The sequence below is a fragment of the Ictidomys tridecemlineatus genome, chromosome 5 (genome assembly GCF_052094955.1).
Source record: "Ictidomys tridecemlineatus isolate mIctTri1 chromosome 5, mIctTri1.hap1, whole genome shotgun sequence".
Taxonomy (NCBI): Eukaryota; Metazoa; Chordata; class Mammalia; order Rodentia; family Sciuridae; genus Ictidomys; species Ictidomys tridecemlineatus.
In genome coordinates, this window is record NC_135481.1 from 7,620,893 (window position 1) to 7,636,020 (window position 15,128).

General features: G+C 40.5%; 1 protein-coding gene, 1 long non-coding RNA gene and 1 pseudogene across 2 annotated transcripts in view; 1 reads left to right on the forward strand and 2 right to left on the reverse strand.

Moving 5' to 3' along the window:
- Positions 1 to 8,321, reverse strand: part of Etfa (electron transfer flavoprotein subunit alpha) — a 73,829-nt gene extending 65,508 nt beyond the window's left edge. Inside the window, exon 1 of the mRNA XM_005316839.4 lies at positions 8,163 to 8,321. Within this exon, the coding sequence (XP_005316896.1) occupies positions 8,163 to 8,201 (39 nt within the window). The 5' untranslated portion in view covers positions 8,202 to 8,321. The remainder of the gene's footprint in view (positions 1 to 8,162) is intronic.
- On the forward strand, positions 7,705 to 8,720 carry LOC144377692 (uncharacterized). Its single transcript, XR_013438679.1, has 2 exons — positions 7,705 to 7,902; positions 8,013 to 8,720. It is a non-coding gene; the product is annotated as an uncharacterized LOC144377692 (long non-coding RNA).
- Positions 8,721 to 13,208: 4,488 nt separating this feature from the next.
- On the reverse strand, positions 13,209 to 13,934 carry LOC101955038 (heterogeneous nuclear ribonucleoprotein H2-like; annotated as a pseudogene).
- Between the last annotated feature and the right edge of the window lie 1,194 nt (positions 13,935 to 15,128).

Here is a 15,128-nt window from a genome sequence, read left to right on the forward strand (position 1 = left end):
AAATGTACAACTCTGATGCTATATATTGACAGTGGGGGTGGTAGTGGGTGTGTGGGTCAAGAATATATGAGAATTCTCTGAACTTTGATCAGATTTTGCTGTCAACCTGAAACTTCTTTAAGAAATAATCTACTTTTAAAAACACGTTGGTGGTAGCTGAGCATGGTGGCACATGCCTGAAATTCAAAAACTCAGTAGGCTGAGGCAAGATAATCACAACTTAGAGGTCAACCTCTGCAACTTACCAAGACCCCCAGCAACTTAGCAAGACTTTGTCTCAAAATAAAAAATAAAAAGTTCTTTTGAGACTAGCTTTTTTCACTAAGCAGAATGCATTTAAGGTTCTTCCGTGTAGCTTAGTGGTAAAGTGCCCCTGAATTCAATCCCCAGTATAAAAATTAAAAAAAAAAACTTTATTGTTTTAAGAACATTATTTTTATAATTTTACTCTATAAATTGAGTTGTAAAAAGCAATTTTAAGACTCTAACCCAGCCATACTTCAACACTACTCCTTTGAACCAATAACTAAATAACTAAAATTACTTAATTTTTTGAAAAATGATTATTGTTAGTACAACCGTATACACAGAAGTAAGAAATTGATTCATTATATACTGTGGATGCTTATAAATGTTTGTCACCACCTTTCAGTTATCTTCCTTTTGTATGTAGCAGGGTAGGTGCTTAGAGCAAATTCTTGAGACCTACAACAATCAAGGAATACCACTGGGCAGTGGGAGAAGCTGAACTGCACTACTGTCAAAACAAAGACTGCAGCTGATCCCAAGGGATTGTTGAAGCTGGGATGAGCCCTCAGAGATGGTAATTAAAACAGGAGAGGTCGGATATTTTCCTTTTCATATTATGTCTAGTTATTCTAGAACTATTTTTTCCTAATTTCCAGCGTTGCTTCAATGTGTTTCATATTACTTTAGATAGAATCCACATGGGTATAAGTTTTTGTTTTTAATTTTGAATAACCAAACTAATAGGCTTTCATTTTTTTTCTACTTCAACAGAAGTAGAAATGATACCGTATTTAAAAAAGTAAAATACATATCTAATAAGAACACATATGAGGAGCTGGGGTTGTGGCTCAGTGGTACAGTGCTTGCCTAGCATATGTGAGGCACTGGGCTCAATCCTCAGTACCGCATAAAAAAATAAATAAAGATATTGTGTCCATCTACAACTTAAAAAAAATACATATGATATGAACAGAACCAAAACAATGATAAAGTGATTTAACATAGACAAAATTCAAAAAGCAAAATGACATTTTTAATCTAAAGAAAATCCTTCACCCTTACTATTACTTTATCCTACAATAAACAGTTTGAAGGACCTTAATATACAAAGTACTTTCTTTTATTTAAATTTATTTTTATTAGTTCTAATCAGTTATACATGACAGCAGAAAGCTCTTTGATTCATTGTACACAAATGGAGCACAATTTTTCACTTCTCTGGTTGTACATGAAGTAGAGTCACACCATTCATGCAATCATATGTGTACCTAGGGTAATGATGTCCATCTCATTCCACCATCTTTCCTACCCTCATAAGCCCTCCCCCTCCTTCCCTCTGCCCAATCCAAAGGTTCCTCCATTCCTCCCATGGCCTACAAAATACTTTCACAGAGATGCTTTACTTTTTCCAGCTTCCTAACAAAATTGACCCTCTCCCTATCTTATGCTCCTCAAATGCCATATTCATTCTTACTCAATACTGACCACACTCAATATGTTTATTATCTGTCTTCAATCTATTTGCAGCACAAGGGCAGGGACAAGTGACTTGTTCTCCACTGTGATCTCAGTACCTACCTTTGAGCCTGGTCCATAGCTGGCATTCAATGAATGCTTATAGACTACATAAAAAGTTTTCCTAAATAATCAAAAACTAAATAGCAATTATTCTAACTGTATCATTGATAACCATCTACACATACTTAAGGGCACCTCAGCAGTACATAAACTTGTTAAATCACTAAAACAGACACCTCATTTGCTTTTAGAGAATTATTTAGACTACTAAATAGACTTGGTTCCAAATAGCAAAATGTGAAAATTTTTCTTCTGTTTACCAGCTGCATATCTTTTTAAAATTGATGGGCCTTTACGTGATAGCATACTTCTTGAGGTTAGGATTTAAAGAGGTCATAATTCTCTCTGCACCCTTTCAGAGACAAACCACTTAAAAATAACACCCATAGACACCAATTCTATTGCCTCACCTCCCTTCTTCTGTTTTACTAACAGCACCCTGGCTTTCAGTTGTAACACAACACTGAATCTGACCTCTTCAAAGTCACCAAGAACCATACTAAAGTCAAGTCTAATGAATACATTTGGCCCTTCTCTTATTTAACCTCAATAGTTCTTGACACAGTTTTTACTTCTTCAGTTCTTTAGAGTTCTTCCTGCGACTTTAACCGCATGCTCATGCAATTAACTACCACAGATGCTGGAAGAAGAAAAAACAGCTGGAGTCCAATTCCCTACTTCACCCTGACAAACCCATTCATAACCTAAGCAGCTAGAATAATTTTAGCTTACTTCCCAGCAACCATCTTTGAAAACTAAGTGGGATGAGGGACTAGGATGGGGGAGGTGGAGGAAGTTTTTTTTGCTTCGTAATTAAAAAAAAAAAAAAAACAGTCATAAGCTATAAAATCTTTCAAAGTTCTTCTCAAAAGAATAAATCATATAATTAAAGTCACCTATCTCTATTTTAACATTTCATAATAATAAAATGTATATTGCATTTCTATACTTAAACTAAATACTTTAACCTCCTTAGTAATAAAATATAGCACCTTTAATCATAACTAGAAACATCATATGACATTGATTACAATATTAAAAACAGTCAATTTACTTCATTTTAAAATCAGACAAGACACTTAGACACATTGGCAGGCAGCATAATTTTACTAAATTCACCTTATGCAATAAATTTTCTTTTAGAGCCACACCAAAATTGGCTCTCTTTCTTCTTTCAAAAAGAAATTAAAATTTGCATGTGAATTAGAGTTAAATCTCATTCATCAATGTTAAACAGTAGACTTGAAAACTATCATGTTCCTTTTCACAAGTTTCTCAGCTTTTCAATAATGATAGATATTCCTTCCCATCTGCCTAAGGACACTCAAATGACCCTGCAAGTATTGCTTCCCTCTCCACAGAATATTTATTTTTTACTTTTTGGCATCTTTTTATTAGTCATCAAATCCACTTAAAAATAAATCAACAAAATATAAATTTAGATTAGTCACCCCGCAAGAATATTAGTGACTAATTGTAGCTGGGCATGGTGGTGCACACCTGTAATCCCAGAGACCTGGGAAGCTGAGGCAGGAGAATCACAAGTTTGAGACCAACCTGGACAACTTAGCAAGGTCCTGCCTCAACATAAAAAATAAAAAGGTCTGAGAATGTAGCTCAGTGGCAGAGACCCTGGATTCAATCCCTAGTACTACCAAAAAAAAGAAGTTAACTAATTGCAATTTCAATTGTCTGCCTCTCCATTTTCTCCTTAGTGTGTTCTCCAGCTCTATATTATAGATGTAATAACCACCTTTGTTAACAACTGACTTTGGGGATCCCTCCCCAAGACGAAGGACATTGCTTGGTAGCACAAATCAATCAAAACTGGAAACAGAATATAGATACTAAACAAAAGTCATTTAACTTACATTCTAAAAAAGTTTAATAATTTTTCTTTTTTAATTTATTGAAAAATTATAGTTTTAAAAAACCAAGTTTCTAGAACTCATAAAAGAATTCAGCAAAGTAGCAGGATATAAAATTAACACCCATAAATCAACTGCATTCCTACACACCAATAATGAATCAGCTGAAAGAGAAGTTAGGAAAACTCTCCCATTCACGATACCCTCAAAAAAATATAATACTTGGAAGTAAATCTAACAAAAGAGGTGAAACACCTTTATAATGAAAGCTACAGAATACTAAAGAAAGAAATTCAAGAAGAACTTAAAAGATGGCAAGATCTCCCATGTTCTTGGATAGGCAGAATTAATATTGTAAAAATGGCCATACCACCAAAAGCGCTCACTATACAGATTGAATTTCCTTTCTTTTCTTTTTCTTTTTTTAAGAGAGACGAGAGAGAGAGAGAGAAAGAGAGAAAGAATTTTTTAATATTTATTTTTCAGTTTTTCAGTGGACACAACATCTTTATGTGGTGCTAAGGATCGAACCCAGTGCCCCAAGCATGCCAGGTGAGTGCGTTACAGCTTGAGTCACATCCCCAGCCCTGAATGCAATTCTATTAAAATTCCAATGATGTTCCTCATAAAAATAGAAAAAGCAGTCATGAAATTCATTTGGAAAAATAAGAGGCCCAGAATAATCAAAGCAATCCTCAGCAAGATAAGTGAAGCAGGAGCATCACAATTATACTATAACACAATTATACTATAGAGTTCCAGTAACAAAACAGCATGATATTGGCACCAAAACAGATATGAAGACCAACGGTATAAAACAGAGGACACAGAGACAAACTCATGTACATATAGTTATCTCATACTAGACAAAGGTGTCATAAACATACTTTGGAGAAAAGATAGCCTCTCAACAAATAGTGCTGAGAAAACTGAAAATCCATATGTGGCAGAATGAAATTTAACCCCTATGTTTAATCCTCAGCATCAGATAAAAATAAATAAATAAAATAAAGGTATTGTATTCATCTACAACTAAAAATATTTTTTTAAAAATCACAGGGCTGAGGTTGTGGCTTGGTGGTAGAGTGTTCACCTAGCATGTATGAGGCAATAGGTTCAATCCTCAGCACCACATAAAAAAATAAATGAATAAAATAAAGGTATTGTGTCCATCTATAACTTAAAAAAAAAGAGCTTAAAAAATAAATCAAATTGAACTTATATTATTTTCACAACATAATAATCCCACTTTGAGGATCAAAATAAATACAGGTAAAAAGAGATGATAACTTACTAAATAAGAATTCCTGAGGGCTGGGGATGTGGCTCAAGTGGTAGCGCGCTCGCCTGGCATGCGTGCGGCTCGGGTTCGATCCTCAGCACCACATACAAACAAAGATGTTGTGTCAGCCGAAAACTAAAAAATAAATATTAAAAATTCTCTCTGTCTCTCTCTCTCTCTCTCTCTCTCACCTCTCTCTTTAAAAAAAAAGAATTCCTGAATCCCTAAATACATAAATAAGCAAGAAGGAACTGTTACTCAGAATAGAATACTAACTAATAAATGTAAACAGTGGAATTAGAAAAATCACCATTTTTCATCACAGCAATAATTTCTCAGGCAAGATTCATCAACAAATTCTAAGACTAATAGGTGATATTCATGAGAGTTACATAGTTTCAATGTATCTCCCCACCTAGTAAAATTACAGAGAAGGAGTTATTACTTGACAGTGGAGAAACTTGGCAAACAACTTGCTACCTAAGTGACTAAAGTTAACATCACCAGTAATGGGACAAACTAACGCCAACTGCCTCTTAATATGATGCACTGAGACAGAATGTTACTTTAGTGACATCCCTGCCAAGAGTACATGGCCAGAGTCTAATCAGGAGGGAAATACCAAACAAAATGAAGTTGGGGGCTGGGGTTGTAGCTCAGTGGTAGAGCACTTGCCTAACACTTGTGAAGCACTGGGTTCGATCCTCAGGACCACATAAAAATAAATAAACAAAATAAAGGTACTGTGTCCATCTACAACTAAAAATATATATTTTTTAAAAAAAAAACTAAATTGGGTAACAGTCTAAAAAATAGAAAACCTGTACTCTTCAAAAATGTCAATGTCATCAAAGTCAAAGAAAGGCTGGAGAAATTTTCTAACAAAGACTAAAGGGACAAGAAAACCACATGCAAGACATCTGGACCATACCTTAGACCATAAAAACAAAAATTGCTAAACAATATAAACAAGGTTGGCAAAATATGAATGCAGATGAGAACATTGTATCACTGTTACCTTTCTGATTTTTCTAATTATACTATGGTTATGAAACTGAAACCTTTGTTCTTTTGATATACCCTCTGAATCACTTAGGAGGAAAGGGTATATCTGCATTATAATTTCAAGTACTCTGGAAAAATAATAAGTTATATTATTTAATAATTATTAATAATTCCTGTCAATGTATTTCCTGTATATATATGTAGAAAGAGAAAGCAAATGTGCCAAACTGTTAACCACTAGTGAACCTAGAAAGGGAATTCTGAGAATTCTTTGTACTATTCTTGCAAGTTTTCTCCAATTTTGAAATTACTTAAAAATTTAAAAAGCTAAATGTGTTATGTGTATCTAGATGTCTGTATTAGAAGAGTTTCCACCATTTGTTATATGCTTGAAATTCTAATCTAAAATATTCTTAATCAGTTTAGAGCAACTATTCTACTATTTGACTTCAAATTTTAAAAATAAGTCAAGGTCAAAGTCCTTGGCAAGCCACAAAAAAAGGTTTGGAAATACTGTCTATGTATATTGGCCAACTGTGTAGGATATTAAGAATTACTTAAACTAATCATTCCACTTTTTATTAGCTCTCCAAAATTACTGAGTCCTAAATTCACAATTATACCACAAGCGCAATCTGCCCACAAAACTGCCTTCCAACTCCTACAGAGAGGTATTTTACAACTCTGGCTCTGGTTCTTGGAATTTTCCCCAAAACATGACATTTACTTCTGTCTAGATCTTTAAGGGGGTTAAAAAAAAAAAGACTCCTGAGGGAAAAACAGGACTCTGAGGTGAAAGATGTGAGTTGCTTGAACTTTTTGGAAGAGGTCAGGACTTTATGAAAGTACAAGGGAAAAAACTGTCTATAGACACCCCAAAAAGACCACCAGCTATGGAAAAATCTCAGTGGTGCATGGGAAAAAACATATACACTAAAAAAAAAAAAAAAAAGGTGTGTGTGTGTGTGTATGAAAGTCGCACAACATCAGGACATTTTTTAACCCAAGGTTAGCAATCTCTTTTACTGGTGATTGAACCCAAGGCCATGGACATGTTAGACAAGTGCTCTACCAAGGAGACACAGGCCCTTTATATTTTGAGACTAGGTTTCTTTAAATTGCCTAGGCTGGCATGGAACTTGGGGGTCTTTCTGCCCCAGTCTCCCAAGTAGGTAGGATGACAAGAGTCCTAGCGAGTTTAGCAACCTAGCTTCTCATTTAACCTAAATGTAAATTAGAAAACCCACAGAATCCACAATATAAATTGACTTGTAGTTTGTCAGTCTCCAATTACTGTTCTCCCAGAGCATTAGGGCAAAAATATATTTCCTGTCAGTCCCTGACACAACAACAACAACAAAAAGACATTAAGCAGCTGGGGTTGTAGCTCAGTGGTAGAGCGCTTGCCTAGCATGCGTGAGGCCCTGGGTTCGAACCTCCGCGCCACATAAAAATAAAGTATTGTGTCCATCCACAACAACAACAAAAAAGAAATGATGCAAACTCAAGATTTGTCACTACCGAAAACATCAAAAACGTACTACTATCTTTCTACAACCTGGTTTAAAAGACACCTGCTTCTTCAAATTAGTCAAAGCCGTCAAACTGATCCACGGGCTTTGCACACGCGATCACCTCAACTCAGCGCTGGCCCATTAGGCAGAAAGCAGAGCAACGTGGCATCCTCACACCCCGCCCCTCCCCAAGCCCTTGACCACGAGTGGGTCAGAGCAGCCAGTAAGCGCCAAGTGAGTATGCTTCCAGAAATGTCGGGTTCCGGGCGAACCCGAGTTTTAAACTTTCTCCAGAGGACATTCCCCAGAGCGACATCTTGCTCCCTTGGATCAAGATTCACCGGGGAGGCAGCTGCAGGTGTGGAGAACGTGGGTGGGCCAAGAAAGCCAAGTCCGGGCCAGAAAGGTGAGGAAGTGAGCAAGGGGAGGGCGGCCGGGGACAGGAACAGCAGCAGCAGCAGCAGAGCAGTGCAGGCTCACTATTTGATCAGCCTGACGCCCGATCTTTGCTCCAAGCCTGAGGCCCGGGAGAAGTCAAGGGCAGTCCCTGGGCCTGGCCTGGGCCTGTCGGAGCTGTAGGAGCCGGTGACCTTCGCCAAGACCCTCACAGGGACGGCAGATTGAGGCCGGACAGTCATCAGCTCGGCCCTCCCCGACCGGACTCACCGCCCGCCGGAGCTGCCCTGGAGCCGCCACCCGAAACATAGTCTCTGCTCTAGTGGGCCAAGCTGTCACCTCGGCCTCAGCAACCTCAAGCCCCGCGAAGCTGCACCGCCTCCGCCAATCACCCTAACACTCGCGAGACGCGCGAACGAGAACGGACGCCCTCTGCTAGGAAATCGAGCTTGAGGCTCCCGCCTGCCCATTGGGCGGTCGCGCAGCCAATGGCGGCGGAGGAAAGTTAGGGGCTGGGCTCGGAGTGGGGCAAAGGTGAGGTAGTTGGCTGGGAGGGTGCGGGGGAGTTCCGGCGCCGAGCTGCCCAGGCGGGGCCTAGGAGGTGCTTGGGACCGAGGCTCAGACGGTCTCCCAGCCCTAAAATGGGCAAAGTTTTTAGGATGAACCGGCCAACTTCGCAGTTCCTTCCTGGCTTCCCTGCTCTCCGGATGAAGGCCACCCTTGCGCCACTCATTCTTTTGCCCACTCATTTATTCACAGTATCGGTGCTGCACTTGTGCCAAACACTTTCCCAGGCGAGGGGAACATAATAAAAGGATTCTTAAGGTATTGCCCTGTCCTGGGGGCCTTAGGAATTCTGGAGAAAACATAAGCATATTACTATTATGGGAAGAGGGGTTCACCGAACTGGTTATATATGAGCTGGATTCTAGGAGATGCACATAGACACAACAGGGAAGGGAGATGGTGCAAAGACAAGGCGGAATACCCTGTGCACGCCTGCAGGAGGCGTAGCAGCTGGTCAGGCGGCTGGAGCTGCCCAGGCAGAGAAAGGCTTTGAACTCGAAGCCCGCCCTGGCCCTCTTTTCTCCACTCTGCTATTGCTGGGCAGTGCCTCCCACATCTTGACTTCAATACCAGCGACTACCAAATCTCCATATCCATCCGCCTTCTGGGATGTCTCCTCAGATGTCCCTCTACACCTCTAAACCTTTCCCAACCTCACAAACTTATCTTTATTTCGTCTTTAAAACCCAGCTCAAGTAACATTTCTTGTGTAAGAGCATCCTTGATCCTCCTACATGAATTAATCTTTTATTCTTCACACTCCTGGTTCTAGGAACAAAGTGAGAACCCACCTTAAACATAAATCTGTACAGGAGCAATAGAGTAGGGCCGTGGACCCCCCTTCCCCCCACAAGTAGCTGTGGGAAGAGCCTTTTAACATTCCATTTATCACTGCATTTGCCTTCCAACCCAGTTTCTGGACTCAAATCCAAGTCTTATGGAAGTGGAAGAAAGAGAGAAGGATACTTTAAGTTGAAAGAAAGAGAAAGCCCTGGTTTGGGGGGAGGGGTGGAGAAAGAAAGAAAGATTTTATTTAAAACTATGTTTTTAAAAATTGAGATATGAATTAACCTTCTTCTCTGTCTCCCCACCCATGACAAAGCAAAACACAAAAGGGGAGAGAAGCTTCCCCACCCCTACCCCACAGGGCAGTTTTGGCACTTCCCAGGCTCCAGTGAATCAGCAGCAGCAGCCTTGCCCAGCAGAGGCACAATGCCCATGGGACTTTATGGTTCCGGGCAGAGCAGGACAGAGCAAAGGAAGAGACAGAAAATAGCTAAAGTCTGTAACAACTGACCAAACTTGCTCTGGGCATACATGAGATGCTCCCCAGGGTATGGAATGTGCGTGCAGGTCAAGTACCAGAGAAATGTGTGTATGAAAATATTGATGTTAGAGGATTTTCCCCATAGATGTTTACGTGTGTTTTCTCACTCAGTTATGTGCTGTCTTGGTGGCAGGATGCATAGTTTCCATTAGCTGCCTCTTATTTGTGGCTGTTCAGCAAGCATTTGTAGAAATATTTGTCCAGACAGAAAAGAAGAAAGAGAGCTGGAAGAGTTGCCACAGCCAGCCTTTGAAGACGGGCTTCACCCAGGCAATTTTAGGAGCAGCTCCTCTAGGACTCTTGCTTGAAATTGAAGAGGAAGGTTATTGGGACAAACTATAACCCCAGCTGCTGCAGTTATTTGGGGATCACCACCACTGGTGCTCATTGTCTCCTTCCTCATCATCCATTCTGAATGCCCTTCTCTCTGCTAGTATCTCCACCAGGTTCTGGTTTACCTGATGCCTTGTACTCTGGAGATTTGTGGTCCCTTGATGACCACCAGGCACTTCTCAAACTAGGATTGCTACACTTCACTTGCCTCTCTATTGTCATGATTGGGCAAGAGAGTGCTAAAAGTGAATCAATCTTGGCCAAGATGTTGATGACTCTTCTTGACTTCTGGTTCCTGCACATAGGGTTCACAAAGTGCCCAGGTGGCATCTATAGCTTGTAGCTCAAGAGGACTCTTGCTGAGTCATCTGGTGGACGATTCCTCCTTTGGATACAAAGACCTTTAGCCCAGCAGGTCCCAAAGTCAGAGCATCATCTTTGATTCAAAATGTGCATGGCACCAGGTGCCATGACTCATGTCTGTAATCCCAGCAGCTTGGAAGGGTGAGGCAAGAGGATCGAGATTTCAAAGCCAGTCTCAGCAAAAGTGAGGTACTAAACAACTCAGTGAAACCCTGTTCCTAAATAAAATACAAAATAGGACTGGGGATATGTCTCAGTGGCCGAGTGCCCCCAAGTTCAATCCCCAGTACCCCCCACAAAAAAATGTACATGGCATCCTCATCCTTGTAAAGTACTGTCTCCAAGCCACTGCCACAATTGGGTTCTTAGCAGGCCATTCCAATACCTACCTCAGAATATCTACTTAGGTGCCAGGAATATCTAAATGGTAGAATGCTTAGGGAATCCTAGACTCATTTCTGCACCACCATTGCAGTAAATTGTTATGTGAGATCCAGTGCTGGCAAATATGTACTTGATTCTCTCTCAGTGATGCTAAGGTTCTGTGAGCAGGAATATTAAACAGTACCTAGAATATATGTCAATCCCCATCAGGATGAATCATGGCTCTTCCAAGGTGGAAGGGGTTCAGTATACTCAACTTGCCCCCATAGGGCCAGTTGGTCTAGAGTGGGGTTCAATCAGCAGCAGTAGTTAGATTAGCCTCTATAAGTGGCATCCCATGCTGTTAGGGAGACTGTCTCTGCCACCGTGGTCATTTTATGTATGTGCCCTTAGTGTCTGCACTAGGTGGCTGATAACAAAGGCTAGCCAAGATCAAGTGGCCAGGACACTTTTGTCTTCTTGACTTCTTGGTACCTCTTCCATGGCGGCTTTATGGTGGGTGTTAACATTCAACCTCATGCTTCTATCCCAGGTCTCCTTGTCCTCAGTCTTCAAATCTTTCTGCTTCTAGGCCCCTAGCTGGCCAAGGAGGCCTTTCATCACTGTCCCTGAGCTCATATGCATTGTAAACTTGGGGCACCTCTCTGTCCACACAAAGTGGATGATCAAGTGCCCCTCCTGAAGCCCTGCCCGTTCAAATGTTTTCCTTCACCATTCTCTTTCAACCCTGCCTTTATGTGAGGCTACAGAGCACTTGCCCTCCATTTTCAATCTGAAATCCCATTCTGAGCAGAACCCCCATAAGCCACATATGGGATTTTTCCTCCTCTTGTTAGCTGGTTGTAATGTATCCTGCATATAGCCATAAGTGGGAACTTGGGGAGAGGGGCTGGTATAGCAGCGGTCATGGGGTCTAGGATGCCAGCTCATGAACCTGTGTGTGCCCTCTGGTCCTGGTTGTGCTCAGTCGCAGATGTACCAGTTCCATCCTACCCTGGATTGTTGCTGCCTGTCTGATATTATGATCTGGGTTTAACGGAACCCAGATTATTACAGATAATACCTGACATGTGGTCACTTGATTTCCCATAAGCAGACCCAATAGCACACAAGCACAACATTTTTTTCTTCAAAAGAACATAAATCTCTGCTGCAGATGGCATGACCTAGCTCTAATCCCATGGGGGCCTGTGTTGTAGTTTACCAGGCAGAGCTTGCCATAAACTCTACACAACACCTTTTTATGCCACTGATAACACTATGCAAACACAAATGGCCAAATAGCAGGACTGCCTGCACTGTAGTCTGGACCTGCTGTAAACCTCTTCTGCTCTGAGCTCCACTTACAGCTAGTGGCCTTTTATGTCACCTGGCATATGGTCTAGGGCAGTATTTGTAGGTGGCATATACTGGGCATTATGCTTCCTTCCTTTTTCCCCCAGTTTTTAAAAGGAGGATTTATTTAACAAGTTTCACTTGGTACAATACATCTAAACGGAACTTGTAATACAAGGAAAGATTTAAATCAAAGCCTCAGAATATCATACAAACGACACGACCAAACTCCTAAGTATTGGTATTATAGATCAAACTTGTCTTAGATCTTAAAATAAAATGAAAGTGTACACTCACATGCCTTCCAGGATATTAAATCAAAAGCTAGAATTAATAAACATGTCAAATATTTTCACTTTGAGTCACAGACACAGCTCCTATATTTGAGTTTTACAGAAGACCATGTTTCTCAACACGCAGCTAAAGTTTTCAATGTATTGTGGTATAAGGCCAACATTTTTTAAAAATATTTTTTAGTTGTCAATGGACCTTTATTTTATTTATATGTGGTGCTGAGAATCGAATCCAGGGCCTCAAACATACTAGGCAAGCACTCTACCACTGAGCTACAAACCCCGCCCTAAGAGCAACATTCAACATAAGTGAAACTGCTTTAACCTAAATATGCTTGCTGCTTAGATATACTCCTACAACATCACTAACTTGAAGAAAGCTGGAAGTTGTTCTAACAGTTATGAACTTTGCTATTACATCCTAGATGAATGTTTCAGTGTTCAAAACTAATTAAAACTTAAAAGTTTTAAAACAATCTTGACTTCCACTTTACAGTAAGCATGAATTACAAGTGTGTAATGCGAAACTGTTAAACCTTAACTTTGTTTGTTTTCTTTAAAGAGGAGAAAGAAAGTTGACCAAGAGTGATCAGAATCATTTTATTTCCCACTTACCAATCATACTGGATATTCTAGACATCCCTCCCATTCTCTTCAGCTCCCATGAATGCACAGCTTTTATTTCTGTAGTAGCTGTTCAGTGCTCTTTCTCTCCTACGCAAGGTTCGACTGATAGTCACTGGAGTTTTCTGCAGAACTTGGTCATGGCCACTCATACTACTCTGACCACCATAGCCACCTTATAAACACCATTCACCTGCTGGCTAGCAGGACCCCCATAACTAGACTGATTGGATAAGACCATTCCTCCCATCATTTGGCTACCATAAGCACCACCACTTGCCCCTGCTCTAGAATTCAAAAAGACTTCCACATAGCTGTGATCATAAGCCCCTCCACTTGTTCTGCAGTAGAATTCAAAAAGAGTTCCACATATCTGTGTTGCGTATTAGCTTTATCTTTTGCCATAACTGCCACAGCATCTTAATGAGTAGCAAATTCAACATCTGCCTCACCAGTTACTCTGCCATCTGGTCCAATTTCAATGTGTACCCTCATGGGGTTAAGAGGTGAGATTAAAAATTGTAAATATCATTCTCAGTGGCTCTGTAAGGCAAACCCCTCATATGTACACAATGCCCTGTGGTGCTCTGGAAAAATGATCAGACATTCCTGAGAAGCAGTAATTGATGTCTCTTCCAAATCTATCAGACCCTATATTATAGCCACCATAGTCATCATAGCCTCCCTACCCTCCACCACAGGCATATTGCCTCATCGTCTCAAAACCAGCCCCTCACCAATGCTATTATACCCTCTGCCAGCTCCTGGCCTATCATAAGGACCTAGAAGCTGCATAGCCATGAGCTCTCAAGAGGTATCATAGTGGGTTTGACTTCAACTTTGTTATTCTGAAAAGTACCTGTGCCCTATCCTTTCCTTGTGTTTCTTTAAGGTCTTTTCAGCTATCTCCTGTGATATGCTTCTTCTTTATTGTGGGAAATACCCACCCTAAAGAGGTACTCTTTTGTAGGGGAGCATACTGGGATTGAACTCAGAGGTGCTTTACCACTAAGTCACATCACCAGTCCTTTTTATTTTTTAATTTTGAGACAGGGTCTCACTAAGTTGCTTAGGGCTTCTCTTAAGTTTCTGAGGCTTGCCTCAAATTTGTGATCCTTCTGCCTCAGCCTCCCCAGTCACTGGGATTCCAGTCATATACCACCATGCCCAATTTAATTTGTCTTTTTCTTTGGATGGGATATTCTGGCATGCCCCGACTCTGGACCCCTAAACATCTTATTTATATAACAGGTCCATAACATTTATAGGATTTATCTCCCACCCTATGAAATACATGTGACAGTCCAAGACCTCTGATGTGCAAGCCACTTTTTGTCCATCAGACGGAGGGGAGTGTGATGTCAGCCATGTAATGGATCATTGTGATGTTCTGCACTGTGTCCAGATGGTCCAGATCTCTTTAGGCCATGTTATGACAGATGCTGAAAGTTGATAATGGCCCTGGGGCAAAGCTGTAAATGTATACTGTTTTTGTTCCATGTGAATGCACACTAGTTTGGATCCACTTTTCTCACAGGGATAGAAAAGAACCTATTTGCCAAATCATTGCCCACATAAAATGTACTTGAGACCATGTTCACCTGCTATAGTAAGGATAGTAAAGATACCAGAATTGGTGTGGTGGCTGCCACACAGCTACCACTTGTGTGAGATTGTGTACTTTACAGGTCTACTATCATGTTCCAGCTTCAGTCTGATTTCTGCAGGAACAACACTGGTGAATTAAATGGGAAATGATCCTTAAAGTTCAAATACTTGAAGTTCACCTCATTGTTTGCTGTCAAGGAGGTCCTCCAGCTTTTATACATGGCTCTCAATTACCTGTTAATCATTCCTAGTCTTTTGTATTATTTTCCTAGGGCATCCTTGTGGAGGTTAGCAGTTGCCACCCAATGCCATTGTCCTTGTAGTTACTATCTCACCCGTATTTCTCAAATGTCCAGTATATTCCCTTTTGTGAGCATTCCATCTCAAACCAATAAGTTATAA